Raw genomic sequence first — 26,426 nt, forward strand, 5'->3', positions numbered from 1 at the left:
CTTCATTGAATTTTCCCTTTGAAAATTCTTACTAACATTAAATAGTGTTCACTGAGGGTAGACATGTGTTTCTTTGCTAGACCCTTGGCAAATGTTAATCTTAAAGGAAAATGTAGTGTCTATTTCTGATATCTTTCTGATGGAAAGATAGCCTTGTCCTCAAAAAAACAAACCAAACCTTTAGAGCTGTTCTCTAGTTGGGGGCTGCAGTATATGAGGCTAGGATCTTGGATTGTCACCACTGGTTGAATTCCCAAGCTTTCTTCTTCGTGCACCCCAGCATGCATGTATTCTTGTTAGTGTACAGATGATCTGGGAAGGGAGATGTTCTTGTTTTCATTCTGTGGTACATGAAGAGTCTGGGACCACATGAGCACAAGCTTACCTTAACCTTCTTTCCTCCCTGGCTGCCATTTTTCAACAGCTCACTCTCCAATGGATCCTTCCTCACTGCTTTCCAACTTGCCTATGTATCCCATACCTTAGAGAAACCCTCCCCTGACCCCACTGTGGACTCTCCAGTTATTACCCCATTGCCCTCTTACCATCATTGCATAGCCTTTGATAATTAACTGCTCTATGACTCAGTTTCTTCATCTGTAGAAAGAGAGATAAGAACAGGTTCTCCTTCCTTCTTACGTGGGGCAGTGACTATGTCTGATCTGCATATATTGATTCTACCACAGCATTTATTGGCACATAGAAAGCACTTAACAATACCACAGTTATATTATTAGTAGTAATAATAATGATTAGGATCATTGATATGAATATGAATATTATCTGGTATTAATATTGATGGTATTGATAAATAATAATGGTGTTAATTGTGGTTTCTGTTAAGTACTAGGAACATAGTACACAAAAACTATGATCAATGATAATCATAATTTTTGTATACTATGTGCCAATCACGGAACTACATCTTGGGATATGAGAATAATAATAATTCCAAATTATGAATGGTAGAATCCTCAAGCTATGGATATGCATTTAACAAGGGAAGCCAAGTTTCACTAGCAGATTTTTTTTGTTATTTTTGAGGCTTATAATGATGATGGAGTCTTCATAGAAATAGGCAAGGATCGATCTTGTCACTTACGGTGTGCTGAGAGGTGCACGTAAATTGTTCATTCATTCAATAGTATTTATTGAGCGCTTACTATGTGCAGAGCACTGTACTAAGGGCTTGGAATGTACAAATCAGCAACAGATAGAGACAGTCCCTGCCCTTTGACGGGCTTACAGTCTAATCGGGGGAGACAGGTAGACAAGAACAATGGCAATAAATAGAGTCAAATTGTGCCATGCAGCAATAGTTGAAGGCACAAGTGAAGCATTTTGAAGTTCCTACAGTCGTTAATGCGGATGTCATTTTGCCTAGAATAGATGTGGAGATAGAAGTATTTGAAAATCTCTTAATCAAATTGTAGGTAAAAACAGCATTGCCTTCTGGAGCAGCAGAATCATGGCAGTTTTCCCAAATATTCCTTTAAAAGTAATGTTCTACTGGGAGTTTAGTTCTTTCTCTAGGCTTTAGCATAAGCCTCCCGTAATTTAAACTGTATTTCTGTCATTCACTTTCATCATCATATGTATTTATCCTAGTGGTTTCATTTGCTGTGTTTCCCAGAAAATGGAAGATAGCTTTTGGCAATGGATGCTTTTTGGAGTTGTTAACGCCACCATTCAAAAATACCGAATGATAGCTGCACCCTTTTTCAGGGCCACTATTCTCTTTATTACACAGATGGCCTACCATGCGTGGCCTTCATTTGTTAATCCCGGTTATCCGTAAGAGTTTATAGGAAGCTGTACATTTTATTTTGTGAAAGTTTTACTTTATTAATGATAGTAATTAATAATCCAATTTCCTTCATCAGATTGGGACATATTTTTATTTTACATTGACCTTGTGTTGAGTGAAGTAGCTTCTCGTGAGATTAGAGATGATATAGAAAGCAAGAACCTTTTAAACATTTTCACTAATTTCAAGGCATACTGACCTATTGTAGTGTAGCTTCTCCGGGTTGGCATTTCCATGTATTCATAACTTCATTCATTTAATAGTATTTAATGAGCACCTACTGTATTCAGGGGACTAAACAGAACACTTGAAAAAATACAAAATTCATACAGGTCCCTGGGCTTTAAGGGGCTCTCAGTCTACAAATAAGACAGTGTAGGGGGAGACTGTGGGCCTGTTATTGGGCAGGGATTGTCTCTATCTGTTGCCAAATTGGACATTCCAAGCGCTTGGTACAGTGCTTTGCCATAGTAAGCACTCAATAAATACTATTGAATGAATGAATGGCGGTGGACACAAAGCAAATAATAGAAACAGCAAAACAACATAAGGAAGCAGTGTTGCCTAAGGGAAAGAGCCCCAGTTTGGGAATCAGAGGATCTGGATTCTAATCCCAGCTCCGCCACTTGTCTGCTCTGTGACCTTGTGCAAGTCACTTAACTTCTCTGTGCCTCAGTTTCCTCATCTGCAAAATGGGGAGTCCATACCTGTTCTCCAACCTATTTAGACTGAGAGCCCCATGTAGAACCTGATTTTCTTTTACCTACTCCAGCGCTTAGTGTAGTAATTGGCATATATAATAAGCACTTAGCAAATACCACGATTGTCATCATTATTTTTTATAGATATCACTATTTTTAAGATCAGGACTACAAATATAAAGTAAGTGATTAGTAAACACCATCATTTTTATTATATATTATCAAGACAAAGGATCAGAGGTGTCCTCTAAGGGAAGCATTAGCCTTTGAGTTTTCAAACATAGGTAAAAGAAAGAGATTGGGAATTTTTCAGGTGGCATTCCTAGATCTATACCAATGACAGACTTGACTTTATAGCTTAAAAAAAGCCCTATATGGAAGGGGGACCTCAGGTCAGTTTACAGTGGCTTTCACGAGATTTAAATACCATATACTTTCTCCACTGCATAGACCATTCTATGTCGGAGATCATTTTTGTCCTTAAAATTAAATGTAGTAAATGAACATTGTTTTTGATTTACACAAAAATAATGACATTTGCAGAAAAAGAAGTGATTTTAAGTATTCTGATAAATGTCTACCAGCTCTGTTGTATTGAACAGTGCTCTGTACACAGCAAGTCCTCAATAAATATATTGATGATGATCTTCAGGTGGCATTTAATAGTTTCATGAGTGGCACCAGCAGTTTGTTCTGCAAAAGAGGTAGAGAAAGGAATGTTTGGTCATCTATTTTTAGAGCCAGTCCGAAAAACTCCTGTCCTGGTACACTTTAGGGTACTATTCTAGATTGGACAATAAACTTCACTTTTTCTGGCATTGTCCTCTTTCTTTTCAGAGAGAAGATGCGTCAATCTGCCATGTATGAGCTGTGCCAGGGGATGCACCAAATCAGCCTTCAGTTTGTTCGCCTCCAGCTTAGCTTCGAAGAATACACGATAATGAAAGTTTTGCTGCTATTAAGCACAGGTAAAACGGTGTCCACGCAAGCATTTTCTATTGCCATATTCACTTTAGCTCAGTGATGTATTTTAGCTAGGAATCCTGATAGTGCAGAGGTACAAGTATTGAGTTTTTCTTTTATCAAATTAGATTACTTACTATTTGTAGACTGTAAACTAATTAACATTTTCTTAGCTACTTGTGAATGAAACGGAAGAGTGTTATAAATAGGTTCCATTTTCCAATTGGAAAAATTGTAGGTTTCAGTAAATTTCTCTTGAAATTCTATTGTCATGAGAAGGATGAGATGTTTCATTCTTATTTTTCAATAATGATTCACATGAGAACCAACAAAAAATTATTTCAACACTTTTTTAATTATGTCATCAAGGCAGTCTTTTGCTTCTTCTACATGTGGGGAAAACACACATTATATCCCAACTGGGTTTTTTTTTCCTTTTCCCCAGTCTGTAGAATTTGGGAAAATTTCCAAAAGCCCTGCTGCATTTAATAAGTAAAATCAGAAATTCTGGGCAGACTTCCAAAAAATGGTGTTTTGCTTGAGTTCTCTTTATTTGTGGGTTTATTTCAATTTTTCAGAATTTTGGCTGGGGTTTTAGTTCAATATAATTCAGCTACACCAGTAAAATGCGAGTAATAACACTTGACATAAATACAAAGGTTTTCTGTAACTTGGGAATTTTGTTAATATAACCAAAGAAATCCAAAGTATTACTTACTAGAAACCTATGCCCCATTTATTTTAGGGGCTTTGAAAGTATTATTCATTTAAATACAGATCTGTGGAGCCAGTTCACTCTATTCAACTGCCAGGCTAGGATAGTAGTGGTGTTGATGCTGTTTCTTCAATTTTTTCTCATAATTGAGGAGTTGCTTTCTCACTCAGGTAAGGAACAAATATAGAATCCCTTTGGGATACTTCATAGCCTGAAGAAACGGTACCAATTTAAACCTCAAGGCACTCACCCAATTCCGGTTTCTGGCAGAAGAGATGAACTGAAACAGCCATACTCTTTGATTAATTGTGTGGAGATGCTAGCTGTATGATTAAAAAGTGACATCCCCATTTTCCTCTCTGGGCGTCGGTTTCATAGAGTAGTCTCTTAGGCAGCTTCCACTCTTAACCGCCAAGGTGCAATGGAACTTCAGGGATAAAGATTGATTTGTGTAATTCAGGCTGGGTTAAAGATTCTATTTTTATTAAAAAATTGATTTCTTTGAATTTCAGTTCTTCTGCATGAATTTAGATAGAAATTATGGTCACGGTTTAGCCAGTTATTTATTAGCATCCAGTCTTGGATCCTTTTGTCTTCAATAATTATGACTTCAATTAAATTTGAGTCACAAGATGCATCTAGAAAATTAATGTTTAATGTTTATTCCTGTGTAATTTTGATGGAGCTGAGTTTTGATTTGTTTAATTAACTCTAATAAAGGTCAAATGCAAAAATCTCACAAATATTGGTGAATTCCATTGAGTGATCTGTTCCACAAAAGTGATCTTTCTGATTTATCTAGAACAAAGGTGAGTCCATTAAGATAATATTCGAAGAAAATTTACATTAGGCCATTAAGTCATCAATATAAATATTGAAAACAGTGATTATATTTGGAAAAAATGTATGGTGTCCCTCCTGTGTACCATTCAGAATTTATTTAACCTTTAAGCTTTGTTTAATGGTACCAGTAAATTGCCATTTCCATCAACTCCTACATTTCTAGCAATTTTGCTAAGCTTAAATTCAAAGCGGAACCATTTTGTTAAACACAGGGTCCCAGCCAAGTGGCAGGGTGCAGTTCATATGTTAATCAAATAATCAATCCATATTTATTGAGAACTTACTGTGTGCCCTGTACTAGGATCTTGGGAAATTACAATATAACAGAGTTGGAAATGTCCAGTTTTAAATGCTCTTTCTCCAGCATCCCAGGTACTTGTTACTTCTCTAAAAGGACCAATTGTTGGTGACATAGGCAAATTCTTCCTCTCTAGCTAGAAATTCAGAGAATCTCCCTAATTCTGAGTAATGATAATAATAATAATAGTGTTTTTTTGTTAAGCACTTACTATGTGCCCAACGCTGAAGTAAGCACTGTGGTGTGTATTTATACTAGTAATCAGGTTGGACACAGTCAGTGAATGAAGGGCCTCCAGCTTCTCTCTCTAGCTAGCACTCTACATCAAGCTGTACTTTCCAAGCACTCAGTACAGTGCTGTGCACACAGTGAGTGCTCAGTAAATATAATTGAATGAATGAATAATGATGTTTTCTAGTCTTTGAACTGGAAATCAGAGTTGTTTAATTGCACCTACATTTTAAGAAAGCGGTTAAATTCCCATCTTGGTTCCATTGGAAAATGAGAATACAAGCCTTCCCAGGAATGTGGACAAGGTTAACTGGTTAAACTATGGTTGGCACATTGAGGATGGAACATAGTGTATATCTGGTTTTGTGAATATATCAATCTATCGTATTTTAGCACTTAATATGCGCAGAGCACTGTACTAAGCACTTTGGAGACTACACTATAACAGAGTTGGTCGGCACGTTCCCTGCCCACAACGAGCGTACAGTCTAGAGCAGGAGATGGACATTAATATAAATGAATAATTTGTGTATATGTACATAAGTGAATGGAATTGAGGGAGAGGTGAATAAAGGATAAAAATCCAAGTACAGAGGTGGCACAGAGGGAGTGGAAGAAGAGGAAATGAGAACTTAGGGAAGGCCTCTCGGAGATGTGCTTTTAATAAGGTTTTGAAGGTGGGGAGAGTGATGGTCTGTCAGATACGAAGAGGGGAGGGAGTTCATCAGTGAGATAGATGAGTTTGAGTTGCAGTGAGTAAGTTGGCATTAGAGGAGCGAAGTGTGCAAGCTGGGTTTTATATATGTATATAGCCATATTATACATATATATTACTATATTACTTATTATATAGTATATGCAGTATTATTATGACTATGTATATAGTGTGTGTGCATGTGTGTACGTGTGTGTGTGTGTGTATACTATAACTGCTGTAGGAGCTTTTGGTATCTCCCAATCTTCATTTTCGGCATTAGTTTCTAATTAATGTTCACAATGTTCACCAGCCAAAGAATGCTTTACAAGTATTTACTTAAAGTAACAAAGGTATTTTGCTGACATTGTTTTTTTCAATCTGTGTTCTTTAATCCACAGTTCCCAAGGATGGCCTCAGAAGCCAAGCTGCATTTGATGAAATGAGGACAAATTACATTAAAGAACTAAGGAAAATGGTAACCAAATGTCCAAATAATTCTGGGCAAAGCTGGCAGCGGTTTTACCAACTGACTAAACTTCTGGACTCCATGCATGATGTAAGTAAACTCACCAGGGACCTCTTACGGCTAAAGGCAAGAACGATTCATTGGCATCTGAGTGGCATTTTTTAGGGGATGCTGCGGCAAAACAACTTCAAGAAGAGTCAAACAAAAATATTTTCTTGGAGCCTAACTGTTGTCGGGAGGGTTTTTCAGGGGAAAAAGTAACCTGATGGGTGGTTAGAGAAATCCTTTTATAAATGCTTAAAATAATTAAAGCAATCCCAGAAAATTGGAAAATAGACGAAGAAAATGAGAGGGGAAGAAACCACATTTAAAGCAAAGGGTGTGGCTATTTCCTCCTCAGAACCAGATCAGAGAGTTATACCCCATGCTACTAAAACTTTGGGTTTGCTCTTGGCCTTCAGTTCTTTCAGATTTGGTTCAGGTGTTAGATTGGATTTCCTATTTTTTATTCACAGTTTGAGAAGTGTTTTGTTAATAAAGTGTTTGCTTTTATATTGGATAATAGCTGATCTCCTGTTAATGCAACAACCTAATCTTTCAAAAACATTGTTATTGGTGCAGGGCCAATTTGCTTCACCTCAAAGTCTATGGAACTTAAAAAGTTCTGGGCTCATTTCTTAACTTAAACTTTTCTTCTTTTTTCTTTGTGGAGGGAGCAAAGTTGATTTAATGTTTTATCGGTCATGATTTCCCTGAGGTTACCGTCCATAGTATTGCTAAGAATCTGTTGGCTATTGTCCCCAGAACACTGATATTCTCTTGGTTGGTATGGGAGACGTATTTTCCCTAGTTTCTTCCACATTGCCTGGAGAGTCTTGAATTGTGGCTCATAAGACGCTTCATGCAAATGTTCTTGTTTTATTTGTCATATTTGTGAAGCTTTGATACCACCCCTCCAGTACACTTCAGGTCAGATCTGTAGGAGAGCCCAGGGTCTGTTTACACAACTTACATATGGAATTATTTTTCAAATATTGTTTTGTTGTTCATTAAAACATTGACAAGCATGGTGGGAGGCATTAAGTATTATTACTACTTAAGCAATAGTTCATTCTTTAGAGATCGGTTTTCACTGATCTTGTGCCAGCAAGCGTTTTTTTGTGTTGTTCTTTTCTGGGATTCATGACGGGGTTAGGGTTTGGTGCTGATAGAATCCCATATTCAAGGGTTCTACACCTGAAGCTCAGGTGGCATTTCCAGAGACCTCCCAGATCTCTGATTCTCTTGTGCACTTTTTTTTGTAGTACATTGAAATGTTCCTGAATCTGCTGAAATTTTGATTTGGGGTTGTATTTGTCAGTTAATTAGTGGCTTCTTTCCTGAGGAGTGTAAGCTAGAGGAAAAGTTTACGTGTAAATGATAACAGCAAGCAAATCTCTAGAACAAAGTAAGGTATTCTCTTCAAGGCATATTTCTGTTCTCATATAAAAGTTAATAATGAAAATGAAAGCAAAGCCTTTTTTGGCAGAATTGTGTTTAAAGCCACAGATTGTCTGCATGAGAACATTTCAACCAACAAAGGGGCTTTCTCTCAAAATTTCTCCTCAAGCCTCTCTTCATTGCAACTCAAAACGGCTTATATAGTTACTCCTTTTTCAATTATTTCCTCCTTTTGTGGGCCAGCACATGTATAGCACCAATATCTGTATATCCTCGTAGTCAAAAGGAGATATGAAAACTGACCCCATGGCATAAAATTAACGAGGCATGTACATTTTTCAGTTGAAATTTGTAAACTTTGGACAATATACATCATATAAGCTAGCCAGTACCAATCAGTCAATTGTATTTATTGAGCGCTTACTCTGTGCAGAACACTGTGGTGAGCACTTAAGAGAGGACAACATAACAAAGTTGGTAGACAGATTCCCTGCCTTCACTGAGCTTACAGCCCAGAGGGGGTGTCAGACATTAATAGAAATAAATAAACCATGGATACATTATATAAGTTCTGTAGGGCTGAGGCCTTGCTCTATCATAGAAGAAGCAGCAACCACTCCCAACCCCACCATGTTTGCCCAAGGTTTATCACTCAAGATCCACTCAAGGTAAATACTTGATGTAATAGAAACTATACAATTAACCAATCCATGCTGCTCCTACCCATAGCGGGGGGGCGGGGGGCGGTGGAGAGGGGAATGGGAGCAGCTTTGCAGCCATCTTGTGTCTCCCATGATATGGTAGAGTAAGATAGGTTAAATGAGCAGCTCATAGCTGTTATCGGTTGACACCTCAAGAAGTGGTACTTGCTGGCCTCTGCACCAGTCTGGACTCCCCCCTCGACTGTAAGTTACTTGTGGGCAGGGAATATGTCTACCGACTCTCATGTTATCCTCTTGAAATACTTTAATACAGTGCTCTGCAAAGAGTGGACACTCAATAAATACGATTGAGTGACCTCTAGGACAGTCAGAATCTCATCCTTCGTTCATTCGTTCTTTCATTCTTTAATGCAGTAGTATCGACCACCTTCTGGATACTGGATAATGTTGGTATTTGTTAAGCGCTTACTATGTGCCGAGCACTGTTCTAAGCGCTGGGGTAGACATAGGGGGAATCAGGTTGTCCCACGTGGGGCTCACAGTCTTCATCCCCATTTTACAGATGAGGTAACTGAGGCCCCGAGAAGTTAAGTGACTTGCCCAAAGTCACACAGCTGACAAGTGGCCGAGCTGGGATTCGAACCCATGACCTCTGACTCCAAAGCCCATGCTCTTTCCACTGAGCCACGCTGCTTCCTAGATAGTAGATAGGATACTAGAGTATCCTAGATAGGATACTAGAGTAGCTACTTGGGAGAGTACACAGAGAGTAAAAGTCATGGGCCTGTCCTTGAGCTAGTGGGGAAGAGAGACAGTCATTAATTCTATGCATACATCCTGCCTTACTAACCCTTCTCCTGAGCTGTGTGTAGGGTGGAACCTTAAGTGACTGCCTGCTGGACCCAGGAGAGTTAAAACCCAGCAGCCCATCTTGATTTCAAAGCAACAGGTTATTGCTTGGGTGAGTGACCTCAGGGGGAACATGGCAGGTCTGGAAGAGGCCGCTCTTCCCCCCAGGAAGGCACCAGGATGAAGAGAAGGAGGCAGGGCCTCACTTCAAAGTCCCACTGATTTCATTCAGACTCAGAAACCCCAAGGGAATGGTAGCCACTGGAGCAGGAAAGGCACAGAGGAATTTCAAGCAGAGGGCCTTCTATACCCAAATTTATTCAAGCTGATGTTTTAGAAGATTATTTCAAGTTTAAAAACTTGATTCATGTACATAGTACTCTATGAACAAATCTGGACAAATTAGAAAATAGAACAGTAGCAGGAACTGAGAACTATAGTTTTCCCTTGGTTGCAGCATTCACTGGTCTGTGTTTACATATATACACACACACACACAAATTATATATATATCTGTATAATTATATACAGATAGATGATAGGTAGATGGATGAAAATTTTCTTTGCTATCCACTCCCCCACCCCCACCAAGACAGGTCAGCACATTTCAATTTGTCACATTCCATAAAAAAATCCTGTGAGATTTTTTTGTTTTGTTTTTGTTTTGGGGTTCTTTTTTAAATGGCCTAACCACCTCTAGAATCTACTCTATGCTTATCTCCTGTAGACAGTGTACTGGGAAGGTTGGTACAATCCTAATGGACCACTCCAGCATTCATGCTTACACAGCCTTACTGTTGCCTACAGCTTTTTCATTTGCACCAGGCAGTAAGTCAACATTTGTGGAGATTTCCATGAAGTAGCACAGAGCGAGGACTTGCTCTAGTCGTTGAATGAAAATTCTATTTCCTTCTAAGGCCAGAAAGATTTAAGAATCATTTGAATAAAGAACTAGGCTATGCTTACATAACATGGTTCGCGTGAGAAACGTCCTTTTTTTTAACTGCTTATAACTTTCGTCACTCTATCCATATTGTAAACATGTGCAGGTAGAAAAGTGCTAAGGTGAGTAAAAAATAAAATTATCAGAGAGAACAGTGGGCAATTAAGGCTTTTAAATGACAGCAACTTAAATAATTGATTCAGTAATCCAAAGACTAAAAGATAAAGGAGAATATATTTGAATGGCAGGTACTCTGTGTAGTATCTATGGAGCACAATACTGAATATGATGGTTTTGTTATCGTGGGATAAATCGGACGTATTAGCAATTTCTTTTTGAAACTTCAAGTGAGATCCCATTTCTGTGTATGTCAGAAGTAAATTTCTAAAAATAATAATTGAAGCATTTATTAAGTGCTTAATACTGCGCTAAACACTGGGGTAGATACAAGGCAAGATAATCGAGCTGCACATGGGACTCACAGAGTACATAGAAAGGAGAATAGGTATTGAATCGCCATTTTGCAAATTGAGGCATAAAGAAGTCAAAGAGACTTGCCGAAGGTCACACAGCAGGTAAATGGTGAAGGCGGGATTAAAACCCAGGTCTTCTGACTCCCAGGCCTGTGCTCTTTTCACTAGGCCATGCTGCTTCCCTGATGGTTCTTGAATATTTCTTTGTTCAGAGAGCATGGACCATTTCTTTGTTTTTACAGTTTCTTCAGGACCCTGAACTTTGAATTCTTAATAATTGCTTGAAGAGAAGGATGGTCAAAGCAGGGTGTCCTGATGGAAAGAGTATGGTCCTGGGAGTCACAGGACCTGGGTTCTAATCTTGGCTTCACCATTTACCTGCTCTGTGATCTTGGACAAGTCACTTAACTTCTCTGTGCCTCAGTTTCCTGAACTGTAAAATTGGGACTCAATACTAGTTCTCTTTCCTACTTAAATTGCAGACCAAATGTGGGACAGGGTCTACCTCATCAAATTTGATCTACCCCTGTGCTTAGAACAGAGTTTGACACATAAAAATACTTAACAAATTCCATTATTTTTATTATTATCAGTATTGTTATTATTACTATTCAAACAATAACCTCCCCGGGGTGTTTTTACTTTTTTTTTTTTACCTTAAGTATTCAGCCTGTCATTTCACAGTTGGGCCCTAGCAGTTCGGTTGGGCCCCCTCAGAGTAGAAATCAGAAAGCAAGGGGACCTGAAACAAACTTCTTTACTTCCCTGCTATACAAAACTTCACTCACCTCATCCTGACATCTGATCTTGGAGATGGGAGGTGCATCTTGCAAGCACTGACCTTAGTTTCGTGTAAGACGTTTCAACACATGAAGCAGTTCTCCAACCAGAATTTTAATTTAGTCTCCACAGAGCTGATTTTGAACAGAACCTGAGGCTTTTGTTACATCATATTATCATTAAACTCTGCTATGAACTTAGCCCATGGCGGGCAGGGACAAGTATGGCTCTCAGTTGCCGTATTGGGTATGACAAAAGGAAAACACTTTGAAGATCATATTGCCGAATAGTGGCTTTCTGTGGATTCTGAAGGGAATACTTTACTACTGAAGTGAATCTTCCATAGGCTGACTTTGTGAGCCTGAATTTCCTGTCTGAGTTTCTATAAAGCTGGTCCTGGGAAGAGAGGAACATCTGGTGGGTACTGCAATTACTACTTAGATACCCAGGGGAAGAATTTCTAATTTTACATGCAAATGTCAAAGATTTCGATTGCAGTAACTAACAACAAGAAGATGCAGTCCAAATTTGTGTTGTAAGAGAGCCAGAGTCTTTATTGGAGCTTCCCATTGTTCAACTGGTTAATAGTTACTTAGGAAAGTATGCCTATTAAAGTGGCAGTTGTAATCATAACTGTGATGCAGGTAGACTTGAGGGTGAGTCACGGACCTACTGAAATCATTTCCTGCTGCACACAGAGCGATAGGGAATGAAGTCTCAAATCTGGCTCATCCTTTCCACTTGGGAAGGCCATTGACTTTAAGAAGTTTGATTTGGTTCCAGCTGCTTCTGGCAAGTTGAATAGGAAACCCCAAAGCAGAGAAAGAAGTAACCCCTTGCTGCTCAGCTTTCTTCTGTCAATCAGTCAATCGTATTTATTGAGGGCTTACTGTGTGCAGAGCACTGTACTAAGCACCTGAGGGAGTATAACACAACAGTATTACAGGCACATCCCACAACGAACACCTCAGGGAAGGTAGAAGAGGAAGCAGTACAGCCAAACCTGTGTTTGAGTGTCCATGCGCATATTTCCCAGATCCACCCCTTCCTTTTTATCTTAACATTTACTGTCCCTGTCCAAACTGTTGTCATATTACAGTTATCATTCAATCATATATATTGAGTGCTTACTATGTGCAGACAACTGTGATAATAATAATTATTATTATTATGGGATTTGTTAAGTGCTTGCTGTGTTCCAAGCACTGTTCTAAGCACTGGGGTAGGTACAAAGTAATCAGGTTGTCCCAAGTGGGGCTCCCAGTCTTCATCCCTATTTGACAGATGAGGGGGAGGGGATTGAGGCACAGAGAAGTGAAGTGGCTTGCCCAAGGTCACATGCAGACCAGTGGCAGAGCCAGGAGGAGAACCCACATCCTCTGACTCCCAAGCCCGTGCTCTTGCCACTAAGCCATGCTGCTTCTCATGTACTAAGTGCTTGGGAGCACAATACAACAGAATTAGCAGACACATTCCCTGCCCACGACAAGTTTATAAGCTTACAGTCTGTATTTCTGGGCCAACCTCCTCACTGGTACCCCTGTCTCCTGCCTTGCCCTCCCCCCACCTGCTTAATTCTATATAAGGTCTGCTGCATAGATTGGCAATTAATCAATCAATAATATTTATTGGGTGCTTACTCTATGCAGAACACTGTACTAAGCGGTTGGGAGGGTACACTCCAACATAATTGGCAGACACGTTCCCTGACTATAACGAACTTACAGTCTAGAGAGGGAGAGAGACATAAGTATTTTATAATGTGTAATTTGCAAATATATACCTAAGATCATCTTCTCGAAGCATCACTCAGCACAGATCTCAAAAACCTTCAGTGCTCCCCATCCCCCTTTGCATCAAGCCTCAATATTTGACTTCTTTCCACCCCCTCTTCCCACCTTACATAGCTTTACTTTTCACCCTTTACTCCCCAGATCACATACTTTGCCTGAGCTCACCTTCTCTCTGTACTTCACTTTCTGCTCTCCTGTTCCACTCATTCTGGCAGTTTCCCACAGCCAAGAACTTCCAGCGCTTAGTACATTGCCTGGCGCATAGTAAGCACTTAACAAATACCATAATTATTGTTATTATTATTAGATTGCCCAAGCTGTAAATGCTGTTAGTTCCCGGGTAGAGATACCTTAGAGTCGAGCAAAGGAAAAATAGAGAAAGGTTTTTCTCCATGCCCCTTGGCGGAATTTTTTTAGCCCTTCCAATGGCCAAGAAGAGGTTCCTCTTTGCAAAATCTGAAAAAACAAAAACAAGTATTAAATAAGGTCTTAGTGCTCAGAGGAAATCGTGATGACCATATATTTCCCCTGTTGAATACTTGTGGGGAAAAGTAATTGAATTTTACAATAGCCAGCCCTCCTCTCAAGCCACATTTTCCACCCTCTCCAATTTGTCCGTCTCACACCTCCTTCCTGTAGTCCATATTCAATCTCCACATTCATACTCCTTTTCAACCATTTGTATCCTCCCTAGCACATGCAGAATCACCTTTCTTGCTTTCTTTTTCTCTCACGTTTGCCATATCGCCGTTAATACCAGTCATATCCTAGGTGCCACAGATAAAGGCTTGAGAAAATACTGTGACAGGAACAGAAAAGTACATCAGTCTGTCTTTTGATCCCCATGACAAAAGAGGGCCATGCAACCTCCCCCAAACCTCAGGACCGGCTTTGAACTCTGTGGCAGCCAAGAGCTGCATGGTGGAATAGAATCTAGGGTAGCACTCTTCAAACCCTGAAACCCCTCTTGGGGACCCAGGGGTTTGGTAAAGATATCTGTCACCCCCTTGGAGGGCCTGATCTTGAATGAATTTAAACACTTCCCTCCATATCCCCCATTCCAGATCAATTCCAGAAAATCTCCCTGATTATTTTGATTGGCTCAGGAAGTTAGTAGTGGTCTCCACAAAACCTGCCTCCTCTTTCTGCTGGCAATGGTCTGAGCCGATTGAAAACCTCATGGATGCTCTAGAATTGCCCCATCCCCTGGGATTGCCCTCGAATAGGACAAGCTGATTCAGCCTGGAGGCAGCCCCAAGTTTCCAGCTTAGTAGTAGCGTGATGGGAGGAAGGTACAGGCGGAGGGAGTAATTGTATCACCCTAAGGAGGGTCCCGAGATCAGCGTGGCCTTGAATCCTGTCAGCAAGGGAACAGGTGGAAGCAAGTTCTTTAACCATCCCCACAGCTAGGCGGCTTTATGACATCCCCATTCTTGAAGGAGAATCTGCTGCTCCTGCCACTCTTCTGGGCCAGTGGCTATTGTACCGCCCAAACACGCATTACTTCCTCCCTGCCCGGTCCCGGGCTTCTAACCCCTAGGTCATCAAAGTAGCCAAACTCGACTGTCCTGCCTGTTTGGGGACTCCAACTGGAGGAGAAAGGGGAGTTGGGATGTCAGAGATGCAGTAAGGAAGGGTGTGCCAGTGCCTTAAGTATCAGTTTCAGGAGGCCTTTGCTTTGAAGCTAAAATCGTGTCTGGCTTTCGGAACGAGTCAGCAGTCACGTCATAGAAAAAGAAGTAAAAGGGATTTAAATGGTGATTAATTTTGGTTTCTAAATGAAAAGGATGTCATTAAAATGTTGGAATAAAAATAATGATATTTATTAAGCACTTACACCAAGCCATCTACTATGCTAAAACTAGGATAGATACAAGATCATCAGATCAATCAGTCAGCTACTTGTATTTACAGAGTGCTAACTGTGTGCAGAGCATTCTACTAAGCCCTGGGGAGAGTACAGTACAGAGACACATTCCCTTCCCACAATGAGGTTACAGTCTAGAGGTCACAATTCCTTATCGCACATGGGGAGAGTAGTTATGTTCTCCCCATTTTACAGATGAGAAAAATGAAGTACAGCAGGTCAGTAGCAGACCTGTGTCTTGAGCCCAGATCTCCTATCTCCCCATGCTCTATCTACTGGGTGCAGAGAGCAACCGTGAAAGTTTGGACTCACTCTGCTATATGAATCCTAGGACCATCTTCAGTGATTGTCCAAAAAAAAAAAAAGGATATTTTAGGTTATTTTTTCTTTGAATGTGGGGGATGGTATTTTCAGATTGTTATGCGGGCAACTTGCCAATGAAATGACAATTAGTCATGAATGATTGATGTGGTAAACTGAGAATTCTTATCAAGCCAGATTATCAAAGTCCCAGTTAAAAGCTGGCAGATCTGGTTCCTTGTGTGGAGTGAGATTTTCTTCTCTTCCTGTTGCTCAAGTGACATGGAAATAAAGATTGCTTAACTCTATGCCAGAAAGAAGATCCTAAATGGTGGTGCCACCACGGGGGATGGGTGTGTGTGTGTGTGTGTGTTTGTACGTGTGTTATACCAAGATAGAAAGTCATATGTTATTGTCCATGCTAGCGTACCACGCTAAACAGTTATTTAACATTCATGGTAGGATTGCTGCATTGGTTCTCTGACAGAATTATGACTAGTAGAAATTCTGAATAAAAGAGAATATTCCATGGGCAGTCAGCTAAGTGAGCAAAAATTTATTATCTAAGTGGTGGAAGGCACAAATCACTTCAAGAAACAGGCTGTTGGAAGAAGAAACCTCAAAAGTAAAAATGACTTAAAATAAAACAATGGCAGTGGAGGTTTTAGGGTGAAATCTGTGGGGCCTTCATTAACCCAGATTAATTGTTATGTCAACTTTTGCACCCTTGCAGGAGAGGTTACATCACCATTTCCATTTATACACTAGTGTTCTACAGCGATTATAAATTGTCTGAAAAAATTATTCCTATGATAAAGTAAGATCTGGGTTTGCTGTGCCTATTCTTTTTTTTTATCTGAATACTCGGAAAAATCTATTTGGCATTTTAAAGTAAAATGTCTATGTCACAAAGCTACCCTGTTCCAGTCTATTCAAAGTGCTGTCGGTGGGATATTTAGTATGAAAGTACTGAGTACTGGCTCTCCAAAGGTCACCAGACACAATGAGACCCTAGAAATTGAGGGCGTGAGTTTCATGTTCAGCAAGAAAGCATGACAGTTAACCGAGTAGGGGATGACGTCTATGCGACCATGCCTAGAAGCAACTAGGAATTCAAGGAGACTCCCCATTTTGCGAACCGCTTCGGTGAGCCGTGAGTGCATCTCACAATGGGGTGTTAACCTGCATTCTTTTCCAGAGTTTTTGAAACCCATCTATCACCATTTTCATTCATGCCTGTTTTTCTTCTTAAATGTAGTGGGCATGTAGGTACCCGAAGGGTTGCCTTTTCTGCACCTGTTGAATAGAAGCTTTTAATCACCTGGAATTTTTAACCCTGGCTACTTTCCAGTGACTGATGGCATTATCGAGCCCATCAAGTTGGACCAGGCGCCAATACCATATAAATCATCTCTGTTGCAGTTTGGAAAAGGAGGTCTTCACTTGATTCTCCTCTCAAATCCTCAACTGCACACAGCCTGTGGTGACTGTCCAGAAATATTAAAACATTTGTTAGCAGGGTTGGGGGTTCCTTTGGACATTTGGTATTCATCCCCACCCTCAGCCCTGCAGCACATATGTACACATCTGTAAATTATTTTTGTATATTTAACATATGTCTCCCTTTCTAGACCGTAAGTTCATTGTGGACAGGGAGGGTGTTTACCAACTCTGTCATACTGCACTCTCCCAAGTGCCTATTACAGTGCTCTGCACTCAGAAAGCGCTCAATAAATACCATTCGTTGATTGATTCTATCTTTTCCCCACCTTGAATCCACAGTAGATAGGTTTGCATAATTCACTGATTCTTGGAACTTAAGGTCCTAGTAAGCCTGTAATATGAACAAGGGCTTTCCACAGCATTTTCCAAAAAGTCAATTAAATAGTGCCGACTGTCTTAGGAGCATCTTACTAAGCATCTGGTAGAGTACAATAGAATTGGAAGACTTAATCTCTATCTTGGGGTTACAGTCTAGTAGGGGAGTTTGCAGTCTCATGAAATCCAAGGATATAGTTGGCTGGGTTGTAGGTTTTGAGCAATTCTGGGTCCTGGGGAACTTAACATTATGAAAGAGGTGACACTAGGTTCTCAGCCAATAAAAGCCAATTTTTCTCCACCAGACAGTCCAACCAGAAAGGGCACATGAGCCCATTGCAGACAGGGAATGTATCTGTTTGTTGTTGTATTGTATGCTCCCTAGGGCTTAGTATGGTATGCTTTGCATATGGTAAGCACTCAATAAATAAGATTGAATGAATGACCTGAATTACTGTTTCTGAGACCGTGGGTGATAGACTAAAAATATAACAGCTTTAGCTTGATAGAGAATATCGTGGTTTGTGTTGTAGGCTTGTGTTGTAATTTTTTCCCCTCTAGACTGTAAGCTTCTTGGGGGCAGAGATCGCATCTGCCAACTCTACTGTATTGTACTCTCCCAAGTGCTTACCAGAGAGATCTGTACCCAGCAAGCACTCAGTAAACGCCATTGACTGGCTCAGCAGATCTGTGAATTCTGAACCTTTAAGAAGTTGGTAAGGTTGTGCTTGATGCAGCGGTGACGGCAGTGCTGAAAGTAAGGCAGGAGCAGCCGCAACTCGGCTTCGGTATAAGAAAAAGGCCCAGAATGGTGTTTGGGAGGCAGAGGGCTGGGGAAGGGCTGGCCCTTTGATCACCAGTAGCCATAGCCCTGCCTCTCCCACTTTACTGAGTCTTTTAGTTGGCTGGTTGGCCACCCTCCTCATCCTCCCTCCCCACAAAAACCTGCTTGCTCACCATCCCCCCCACCTTGACCTCAGCCCCCCAAAAGCCCATTCTCACCAGAGGCGGGCAGAGGTTGGGGAAGTGGAAGTCACTGGTATTCTGGTTAAGATTTTTTTAAAAATCTTTTTACTTTCAACCCTGGGTGGCGGCTGTGACTATTTCACCGCTCACCTCTCAGCTACAAGGAATTTGAAACTGCTCCTCTAGCCACAGAACCCCACTGCTGTTTTGTGCTTGCTGCCAAGTCCTGATCTTTTAAGTTGTATTTGTATTTTTTATTGTTTAATCTTTCCTTTAGATAAATATGATTGCTTGAGGTGCCTCTACGTCCCTTCTTCTTAGACAGTGAACCCCTCGGGGCCATTGGTCCATATCTTATTCTCAAAAGTGTATTTTTTCCTGAGTTTAGTGAAGTGCTGTGTACACTATAGATGTTAGTAGATTCTACTACTGTTTTCTTAAACATCAACTCCTTTCTGGGTCCAAGAAGATTTTGCTTTTCATATCAAGCAGGGGAATCTGAACTTCATCCTGAACTTCATCTCTCTTCATCCTGTAACCATTCTGACAGTGTCAGAAGTGTATGGAAACCCTCCTTATAAAATAAATAGGCAGATTTGTAGGGTGAAAGTCTTAAGCAAATATTTGTAAAAGACTGGTTTTGGCTTCTAGAGTATCTGAAATTCTGACAAGTCTAGCTTATCACTAAAGAAAGGTGACTGACTCATTATCAGAGTTAATGTCATCTTGTATTACTGAGCAGTGGATCAAGTTCTTCAAAGTGGTTTTCTCCAGGTTTTGTGATTTGAGGGAAATGCAGACAATTTTGGCACACCATATGTTCCTATGAACAGGGGAGTCACTCTTGAAGTTCAGTAGACTGGGTACATGATAGGAACAAGCAGCATATCCTAATGGATAGAGCACAGGCCTAGGAATCAGAAGGACCTGCGTTCTAATTCCAGCCCCACTGCTTGTCTGCTGTGTAACCCTGGGCAAGTCACTTAACTTCTCTGTGCCTCAGTTACCTCATCTATAAAATGGGAATAAAGACTGTGAGCCCTTTTTTGGGACAAAGACTGTGCCCAACCCACTTGTTTTGTAGCTTAGTACAGTGTCTGACACATAGTATTGAACAAATACCATAAAAAAAAGAGTTATTTCCTCAAGTCTCTTCTCTAGTCCAGTCTTAGTCTTGAGCTATTCATTTCTGTGTTGGGGAGAATTTAAGTCTCAAAGCCCCTTTCCAACTATCCACCTTGTAATAACTCCCATTATTACATAGTTATCATAATAATAACTCCCATTAAATTCTGCCAGTCTTTGTCTTATGTAATTGCATTAGGATTGTCTTAGTGAGCATTGATGGTGTCTGATGTACCTTGCCAGCCGATTGCCCCATGATGGGACCTTTACAGGAAATAGTTTCCACCCTCTGGTTTGGTTCTACATAAAGTCACGCCTCTTTTGTCCCTTCAACTCGTGATTATTATTTCCAAATAATTGTGTGTTTGGCCATTTCTTTTACAAAGTACATCAATTATTTTTTGGTGGTCACTGTCCACCCTTCGTAGCACCTTTGGTAGGGCAGTCAAAATCATGCAGACCAGATATTGTTTCCTCAGATTTCCAAATGATTCTCCCTTAACCCCACATGCCAGTTGCTCTTTACAGTCATGCACACTAAGGTCCCAGTTCCAAACCATGCACGGGTGTATCGTATTTCATCATCTCCTTTTCAGGTGAAGTACTGCATTCTCTGGAAGCTGGCGAAAACCACTGGGGACAGCTGACCTCTCAGGCCAGCAAGTTTTCTTTTAGGGCACTGAAACGCCAGAGTGACTATAGCAGCAAGAAAGGGTTAATACCTTCAGGTAGCTAATGTTAGGTTCCCAGCCCCTCAGAGGCTCTGGCTGAATATGGAATAAGCAACTTTTCCCACTGTGATTTCCTGGTCTTTAAGGCATTATTGCTTTGAAATGAAAATTTCTCCATTTTTTTTGTGACTTTTACCCAGAAGCATTAGCTTATAGAAAATGATATTAAATGCCATATCATTTTATCTGCCCATTTTTTCCAAACTTTCACTCAAAGTATTTTTTCATGAGTTTGATATTCTGAATTCAATGTCACATACCAAATAATAAACCTTGCAGAGATTGACCGTATCTTCCTGACCCCTGATTTTTGAATTTGGGAGAGTTTAAGTCTCGAAGGCCTTTTCCAACTGTCCACCTTGGTTTGTTCATTTAATAATAACTCTGACTAAATTCTGCTTAGTGCCAAGAGAACATTTTTCCCCCTTCTTTTCCATTCTGAGTGACGTTTTCTATGATTATGTGAACAAGAAAACTAGAAAGTTCACCTCGTAGTCTCAGAAAAGCTGTTTCATTGTAATTTTAAACTTTTAGATCTCTTAAGAAAGTATTTCTTAGCCAGCGGAAGCAGGGACAGAAGCCCAACGGGGATTTTATGTTCCATTTCATGGCAGTTGCTAACCAAGTGGTTACTTTGTTACATTTTCATCTGCCTTAGCACGGTATCCTGGTGTGAGCAGAGAATGTGTCTATTATATTATTATCGTGTACTCTCCCAAGCACTTAGTACAGTGCTCTGCACACTGCTCAGTAAATACAATTGACTGACAAAATGTATTTAACTGTAACAGAATACTAGGCACTATCAAAGTGTAGGTCATTCAGTATTGTCTCCCCAGAGAGTTTACAGCAGTAAGCCCGCAATAAATGACCATGGATTGATTGAAGGAGTTGCTAAGATTAGGCTTTTTAAAAGTCTCACTGAAGTTATTTGTATTTCTTCCATGAGTCTGACTCATTGGTTATTTTATGGTACTCAGGGTTGCTGTCCAAACATAAACCACCCAACGAGAAAACAAGTCATTGCCTAAGTGCTAATCCCTCTGCATCCGTAAGTTTTCGCCCATATGACCAATACATTCCTATACTTACTTTCCAAGATATCTAAACAGTTGTTGCCTAGTGGAAAGAGCAGATATCAATCAATCAATCAATCATATTTATTGACAGCTCACTACATGGAGAGCACTGTACTAAGCTCTTAGTAAAGTACAGGGCAGTAGAATTCGTGGTCACGTTCCCTACTTATAAAATCCCTCACAGTCTAGAGGGGGAGATAGACATTTACTATAAATAATGTATAATATATAATTTCAATATATGTACGTAAGTGTCGTGGGGCTGGGAGTGGGGAGAATATCAAATGTCCAGAGGTCACAGATCCAAGTGCATAGGTGACACAGAAGGGAGAGCCAGCCGGAGGAAAAGGATGTCATCGGAGAAGGCCTTTGGGCAGAGCTGTGATCTTAACAATGCTTTGAAGATGGAGGGAGTGGTGGTCTGGCATATATGGAGTGGGAGGGAGTTGGCGGTGAGAGAGATGAGATCAGGGCACAGTGGGGCTGGGGGAGCGGAGTGTGTGGGCTGGGCTGTAGTAGGAGATGAGTGAGATGAGGTAGGATGGGGCGAGCTGATTGAGTTCTTTAAAGCCGATGGAAAGAAGTTCCTGTTTGATGGGATTTGGAAGGGCAGCCATTGGAGGTTCTTGAGGAGTGGGGGACATGGACTGGATGTTTCTGTTGAAAAATGATCTGTGCAGCAAAGTGAAGTATGGACTGGAGTGGGGAGAGAGAAGAGGCTGGGAGGTCAAAGAGTAGGCAGATGCAGTAGTATAGAACAAGAATAATTCAAAATTGAGGCAAAATTCAAAGCCATCCAAGTGGGGAATGGCATGATCAAAACAGTAGATAAGAGGCTCGTTAGGATGATTGGAAGAGAAGGAAGCTGGTGAGGTGATCACAAAATGCCATTGGTAAATGACCAACACTCTTCGACCCAGAGGTTAGTTGAGAGAACTGGGGAAAGCAGCCGTAGCATTTGGCAACTGAATGTGCTGATGAAAGGAGAATGATAAGCAAGGGTGAGAGGGAATTCAGAGGCAGAGCTTTGATGGTTCCCTTAGAGTGACAAGCAGAGCAGAATGCCATGGCGTGACATTTCCATGGGGGAGGGATTCACTGGGTCAACCTGACTGGCACTTGTATCAGAAACCGAGTGGAGGAAAGGTTATCTGATGCATCCTTGCCAATCACTCTTTCCCCTTCTTTGGAAAGATTCCCTCATCACTTATTCTAAGATTCTCCCCGATAGTAAGGGTTGATGATACCTCATAGGGTTGTGTTGGTGAAGGTTTGCACTGTCTGTGGGATTATGGGCATATTTTCAAAGAGAATTGAGGAAATATTGAAAATAAAATTAGAGAAAGTTCATTATTCTAAATACAGTAACATGCCAATGCGTTTCAAACACAACCCATTCATTAGATTTCCTTTGTTCAGCCATGTCCTAATTATCCCTTTTTTCTTTAAACTCTACTTTCTTTTCCATTGTGTCATTTTGCTTTGTGTTCCGCATATACAATAGGCCTTATTCACAAGGAGGTGGAGCTGTGAGCCAGAGCGAGGCTTGTAATGGCAGGGAAACCTAAACACAAGTAGAAATTAAGTAAATTCAACTATAAAAAAAGTAAAGAAAATTGAACCCATTTTGCTTAGCCCAGCAGCCTGGGAGTATAACATGATGGTAGATGGTTTTCACTTCTTAGAATAAGAAAAAGTGATGAAACGGCACTGACCGAAAAGCAACAGAGTTTATGCAGAAACTAGAAAAGTTCCAGTTTTCAGCCGGTCCTTGGTATCTGGTGACCACCACCTGCTGTTCTTTCTGCGAGGCACCAGTGTGGCCAATGGCTTGAGGAGTTTTAACCAAGCCCTCCTCGCAGGCCTTTCGTGGGCTGAGTAGGATCCGGGGTGGCTCTGAATGTTCAGGTCCTCTCCGAAAGGCAGAGGCTAGTTCACGCCCAAGGGCAGGTCCAGATCCTTGGTCCCAGAGCAGAACAAAACACAGAGAGCTCTAGAAATATTTCAGGGGGTCCCAGGTCAGGGGCGGTCTCGAAGGGGCGGTCCGGCTTTTGACCACGACGATGTTGGGGTCTCCCATTGAGAACAATAGACGAATCTCGGTTCTCAAATGTCGAATCCCACTAACTTATGTGAAGGAGTTGATTCTAGTGCTAGTGGTTTGTGCAGCACCTCCTATGCCGACTCATCCTTGCCAGTCGTGTTCCCATCGTGGCCCGGAGTAGAAAGAGCGAGTAGGCAGGGCAGCGACGCGGCACATTGTGAAATGGGCACAGAAGCTTTTGCGGTATAAGACCCATTTACGCCCATAGTGACTCCAGCCTAATGCCCGTGCTTTGAAGTGGAACCGTGACCCAGGAGGTGGGTGCCTTGGAGGCCACTGGGGTCTTCGCCATATCATAGCCCACAGGAACTATTTTTATTCAACTCTATGTCTGTCCTACTTCCGTATCCACCCCAGCGCTTAGAACAAAGCTTGGCACACAGTAAGCGCTTAACAAATACCATTATCATTATTATTCAAAGGAACTGCGTCAACCACTGGTTAAAACATGCCCCAGCAGCCTCAGGTGACCGGGGGTGCCTGGTACTACCATATGTTGGGTCATCCCAGTGGGCCAGATGGGTGGCAGAATGTCTATTGTCAGAGTCCAGCTCCGGGCCTGAAATTTGCTGGATACTCTGGCTGGGAGTTGCTAAAATCAGATGCATTGCTAAAGAAGGCTCACTTTAACCACTTTGGTGCTGGATTATGGAGCGATTCATTTTACTTGACTGTTTCTCCTAGTGTTTCAAAGCTTGAGGGTGGTAGAATATCCAATGTCCAAAGGTCACAGATCTAAGTGCAAAGTTGACGAAGAAGGGAGCGCGGGCCGGGGTGAAGAGGGCTTAATCGGGGAAGACCTATCGGAGAATATGTAACGTTAATAATGCTCTAATAATAAGAGTAATTTAATTTATACATTAAGAATATAATTTAATGATAATGCGAATAATAATAATAATTGTTCATGTTAATAATGCTATAATAATGGTAATAGTAAGGTGGGGACAGTGGTGGTGTGGTGTATATAGAGGGGGAGGGAGTTCCAGCCTAGGGGGAAGACCTGGGAAAGGGGTAGGCAACGAGATAGACGAGATCGGGGCACAGTGAGTAAGCTGTTGCTAGAGGAGCGGAGTGTGTGGGCTGGTCTGTAGTAGGAGACTAGTGAGGTGAGGTAGGATGGACGTAAAACATTAATGTCATTCTCAGGGGCCACTCTTCTCCATTCAGAATGTTAGTTGTTGAAAACGTGGACTAAAAAACATGAGCTCACTTCTAGCCAAGTTGGAAAGGATAATAGTATTATCATACAACAGTTCTCGGCCCATAGCAGGTCGCAGTGCCTACTGTCACTGCTACTATGACTGTATTTTTGGTCAGATCTTCTTTTCATAAAAATAGCAATCTTATTTCACCCCCAACCATTCATTCATTCAGTTGTATTTATTGAGCGCTTACTGTGTGCTTTGCACTGGGATAGCACAATATAACAACAGACAGACACATTCCTCCCCACAACAAGCTCACAGTCTAGAGGGTATGGAGTCTAGAGTCTAGCACTCATTCCACTCAGAGAATCAGGCCTAATTTTGTGTGTTTTGTGGAAGCAGCAGATCCGTCCAGCCCTTAGTCCAATGCCTGGCACATAGTAAGCGTGTAACAAAAAACCATTAAAAAACAAAAATCTTCTGGGATCTGAAAATACTTGCTTAGAACAGCCGTGGCCAGACTTCCGGTGGGCTGTGTTAATCCAGATGAGATCTGTTCCAGTTCATCCTTCTGTAACACGAGCAGGAACGCTAGACTAACAGCATCTGTAAACTCGCGCACCGCTCGTAGCATCTAATGCAAAGAGGTAATTGTTCTTCAAGGAGCGGAGCGTGTTATCTGGAGCGCTCGGTGAAGCGGCACAAGCAGGCACGCGGACTTCCACTGCCAGCTGTGCCAGGCCACCGGGAGCAATGATTCAGTGAACTGCAGTGGGGGGAAATGTGCTAATTAGAACCTAGATGCTCTCATTTGCTGGCACATTCGAAGGGGCACAACTCTACCCCGTGACCTTGTCCCTGCTCTTCTGACTTCCTGCCAGCTGTGGCCCATCAGTCCGGGATAAATCACGCACGATGTCTGGCGAAACCATCTCCCGGACTCCTACAGATGCGTTTCCTAAAGCAGGAGGGAGAAAACTCGATCTGCACGTCTTTCCGTCATTTCTAATAATACCGTGATTTTACTGCTGATTATAATTAGGGCCCTGCGTGGTTGGTTCAAACTGGTATTTACCGGCAGCGGCCTGCGGAAATCAATATCGGGGTTGTAGGCTACGGGGAGGCCGGTGCCTCGGGGCAGTTACAGGAAGGCCTGCAGGAAGACGTCGCCACCCTCATTGCCCGGCCCCTCTTTCCTTACGATTCCCAGTAAAGTGACGGATACCGACTTGTCACTCTGCAAGAGTGTTTTATCTCAGAACGTCAGGAGAGAGATGTTGGCTCACAGGCATGAGAAGTGAATGAAGTTGAAAAGCATTAAGTGAAAGCAAAATAGGACTTCACATTATAACCCAGAGGAGAGTAGAAGAAAATGTGAGTCAGAATAATGTAGTAATGATGATGATGATGACTATGGCTCTCATTAAGCCTTTATGTGTTCAGTGCTGGAGTAGATACTAGGCTATGAGATCGGACATACGGGAGACGGTGAGGCCTCTGAGGTGTGGAGATTGAGCCTGATTCCTATCTCAGGTATTCTTTCCCAGCACACAGTAAGTGTTTTAATACCTCCTGTTACTACTATTTTAGTTCATCTGGTAAAACTAGAAAAGGTGCAGTTAGGAAT

At 41.3% G+C, this 26,426-nt stretch overlaps 1 protein-coding gene across 2 annotated transcripts in view; it reads left to right on the forward strand.

Moving 5' to 3' along the window:
- Window positions 1–26,426, forward strand: part of NR3C2 (nuclear receptor subfamily 3 group C member 2) — a 239,309-nt gene that overhangs the window by 208,272 nt on the left and 4,611 nt on the right. For both annotated transcript variants that reach the window (XM_016228278.3, XM_007671779.3), the window contains exons 7-8: window positions 3,346–3,476; window positions 6,654–6,811. In XM_016228278.3, the coding sequence (XP_016083764.2) occupies window positions 3,346–3,476; window positions 6,654–6,811 (289 nt within the window). The remainder of the gene's footprint in view (window positions 1–3,345; window positions 3,477–6,653; window positions 6,812–26,426) is intronic.

Source organism: Ornithorhynchus anatinus, chromosome 12 (genome assembly GCF_004115215.2).
Source record: "Ornithorhynchus anatinus isolate Pmale09 chromosome 12, mOrnAna1.pri.v4, whole genome shotgun sequence".
NCBI classification, from domain to species: domain Eukaryota; kingdom Metazoa; phylum Chordata; class Mammalia; order Monotremata; family Ornithorhynchidae; genus Ornithorhynchus; species Ornithorhynchus anatinus.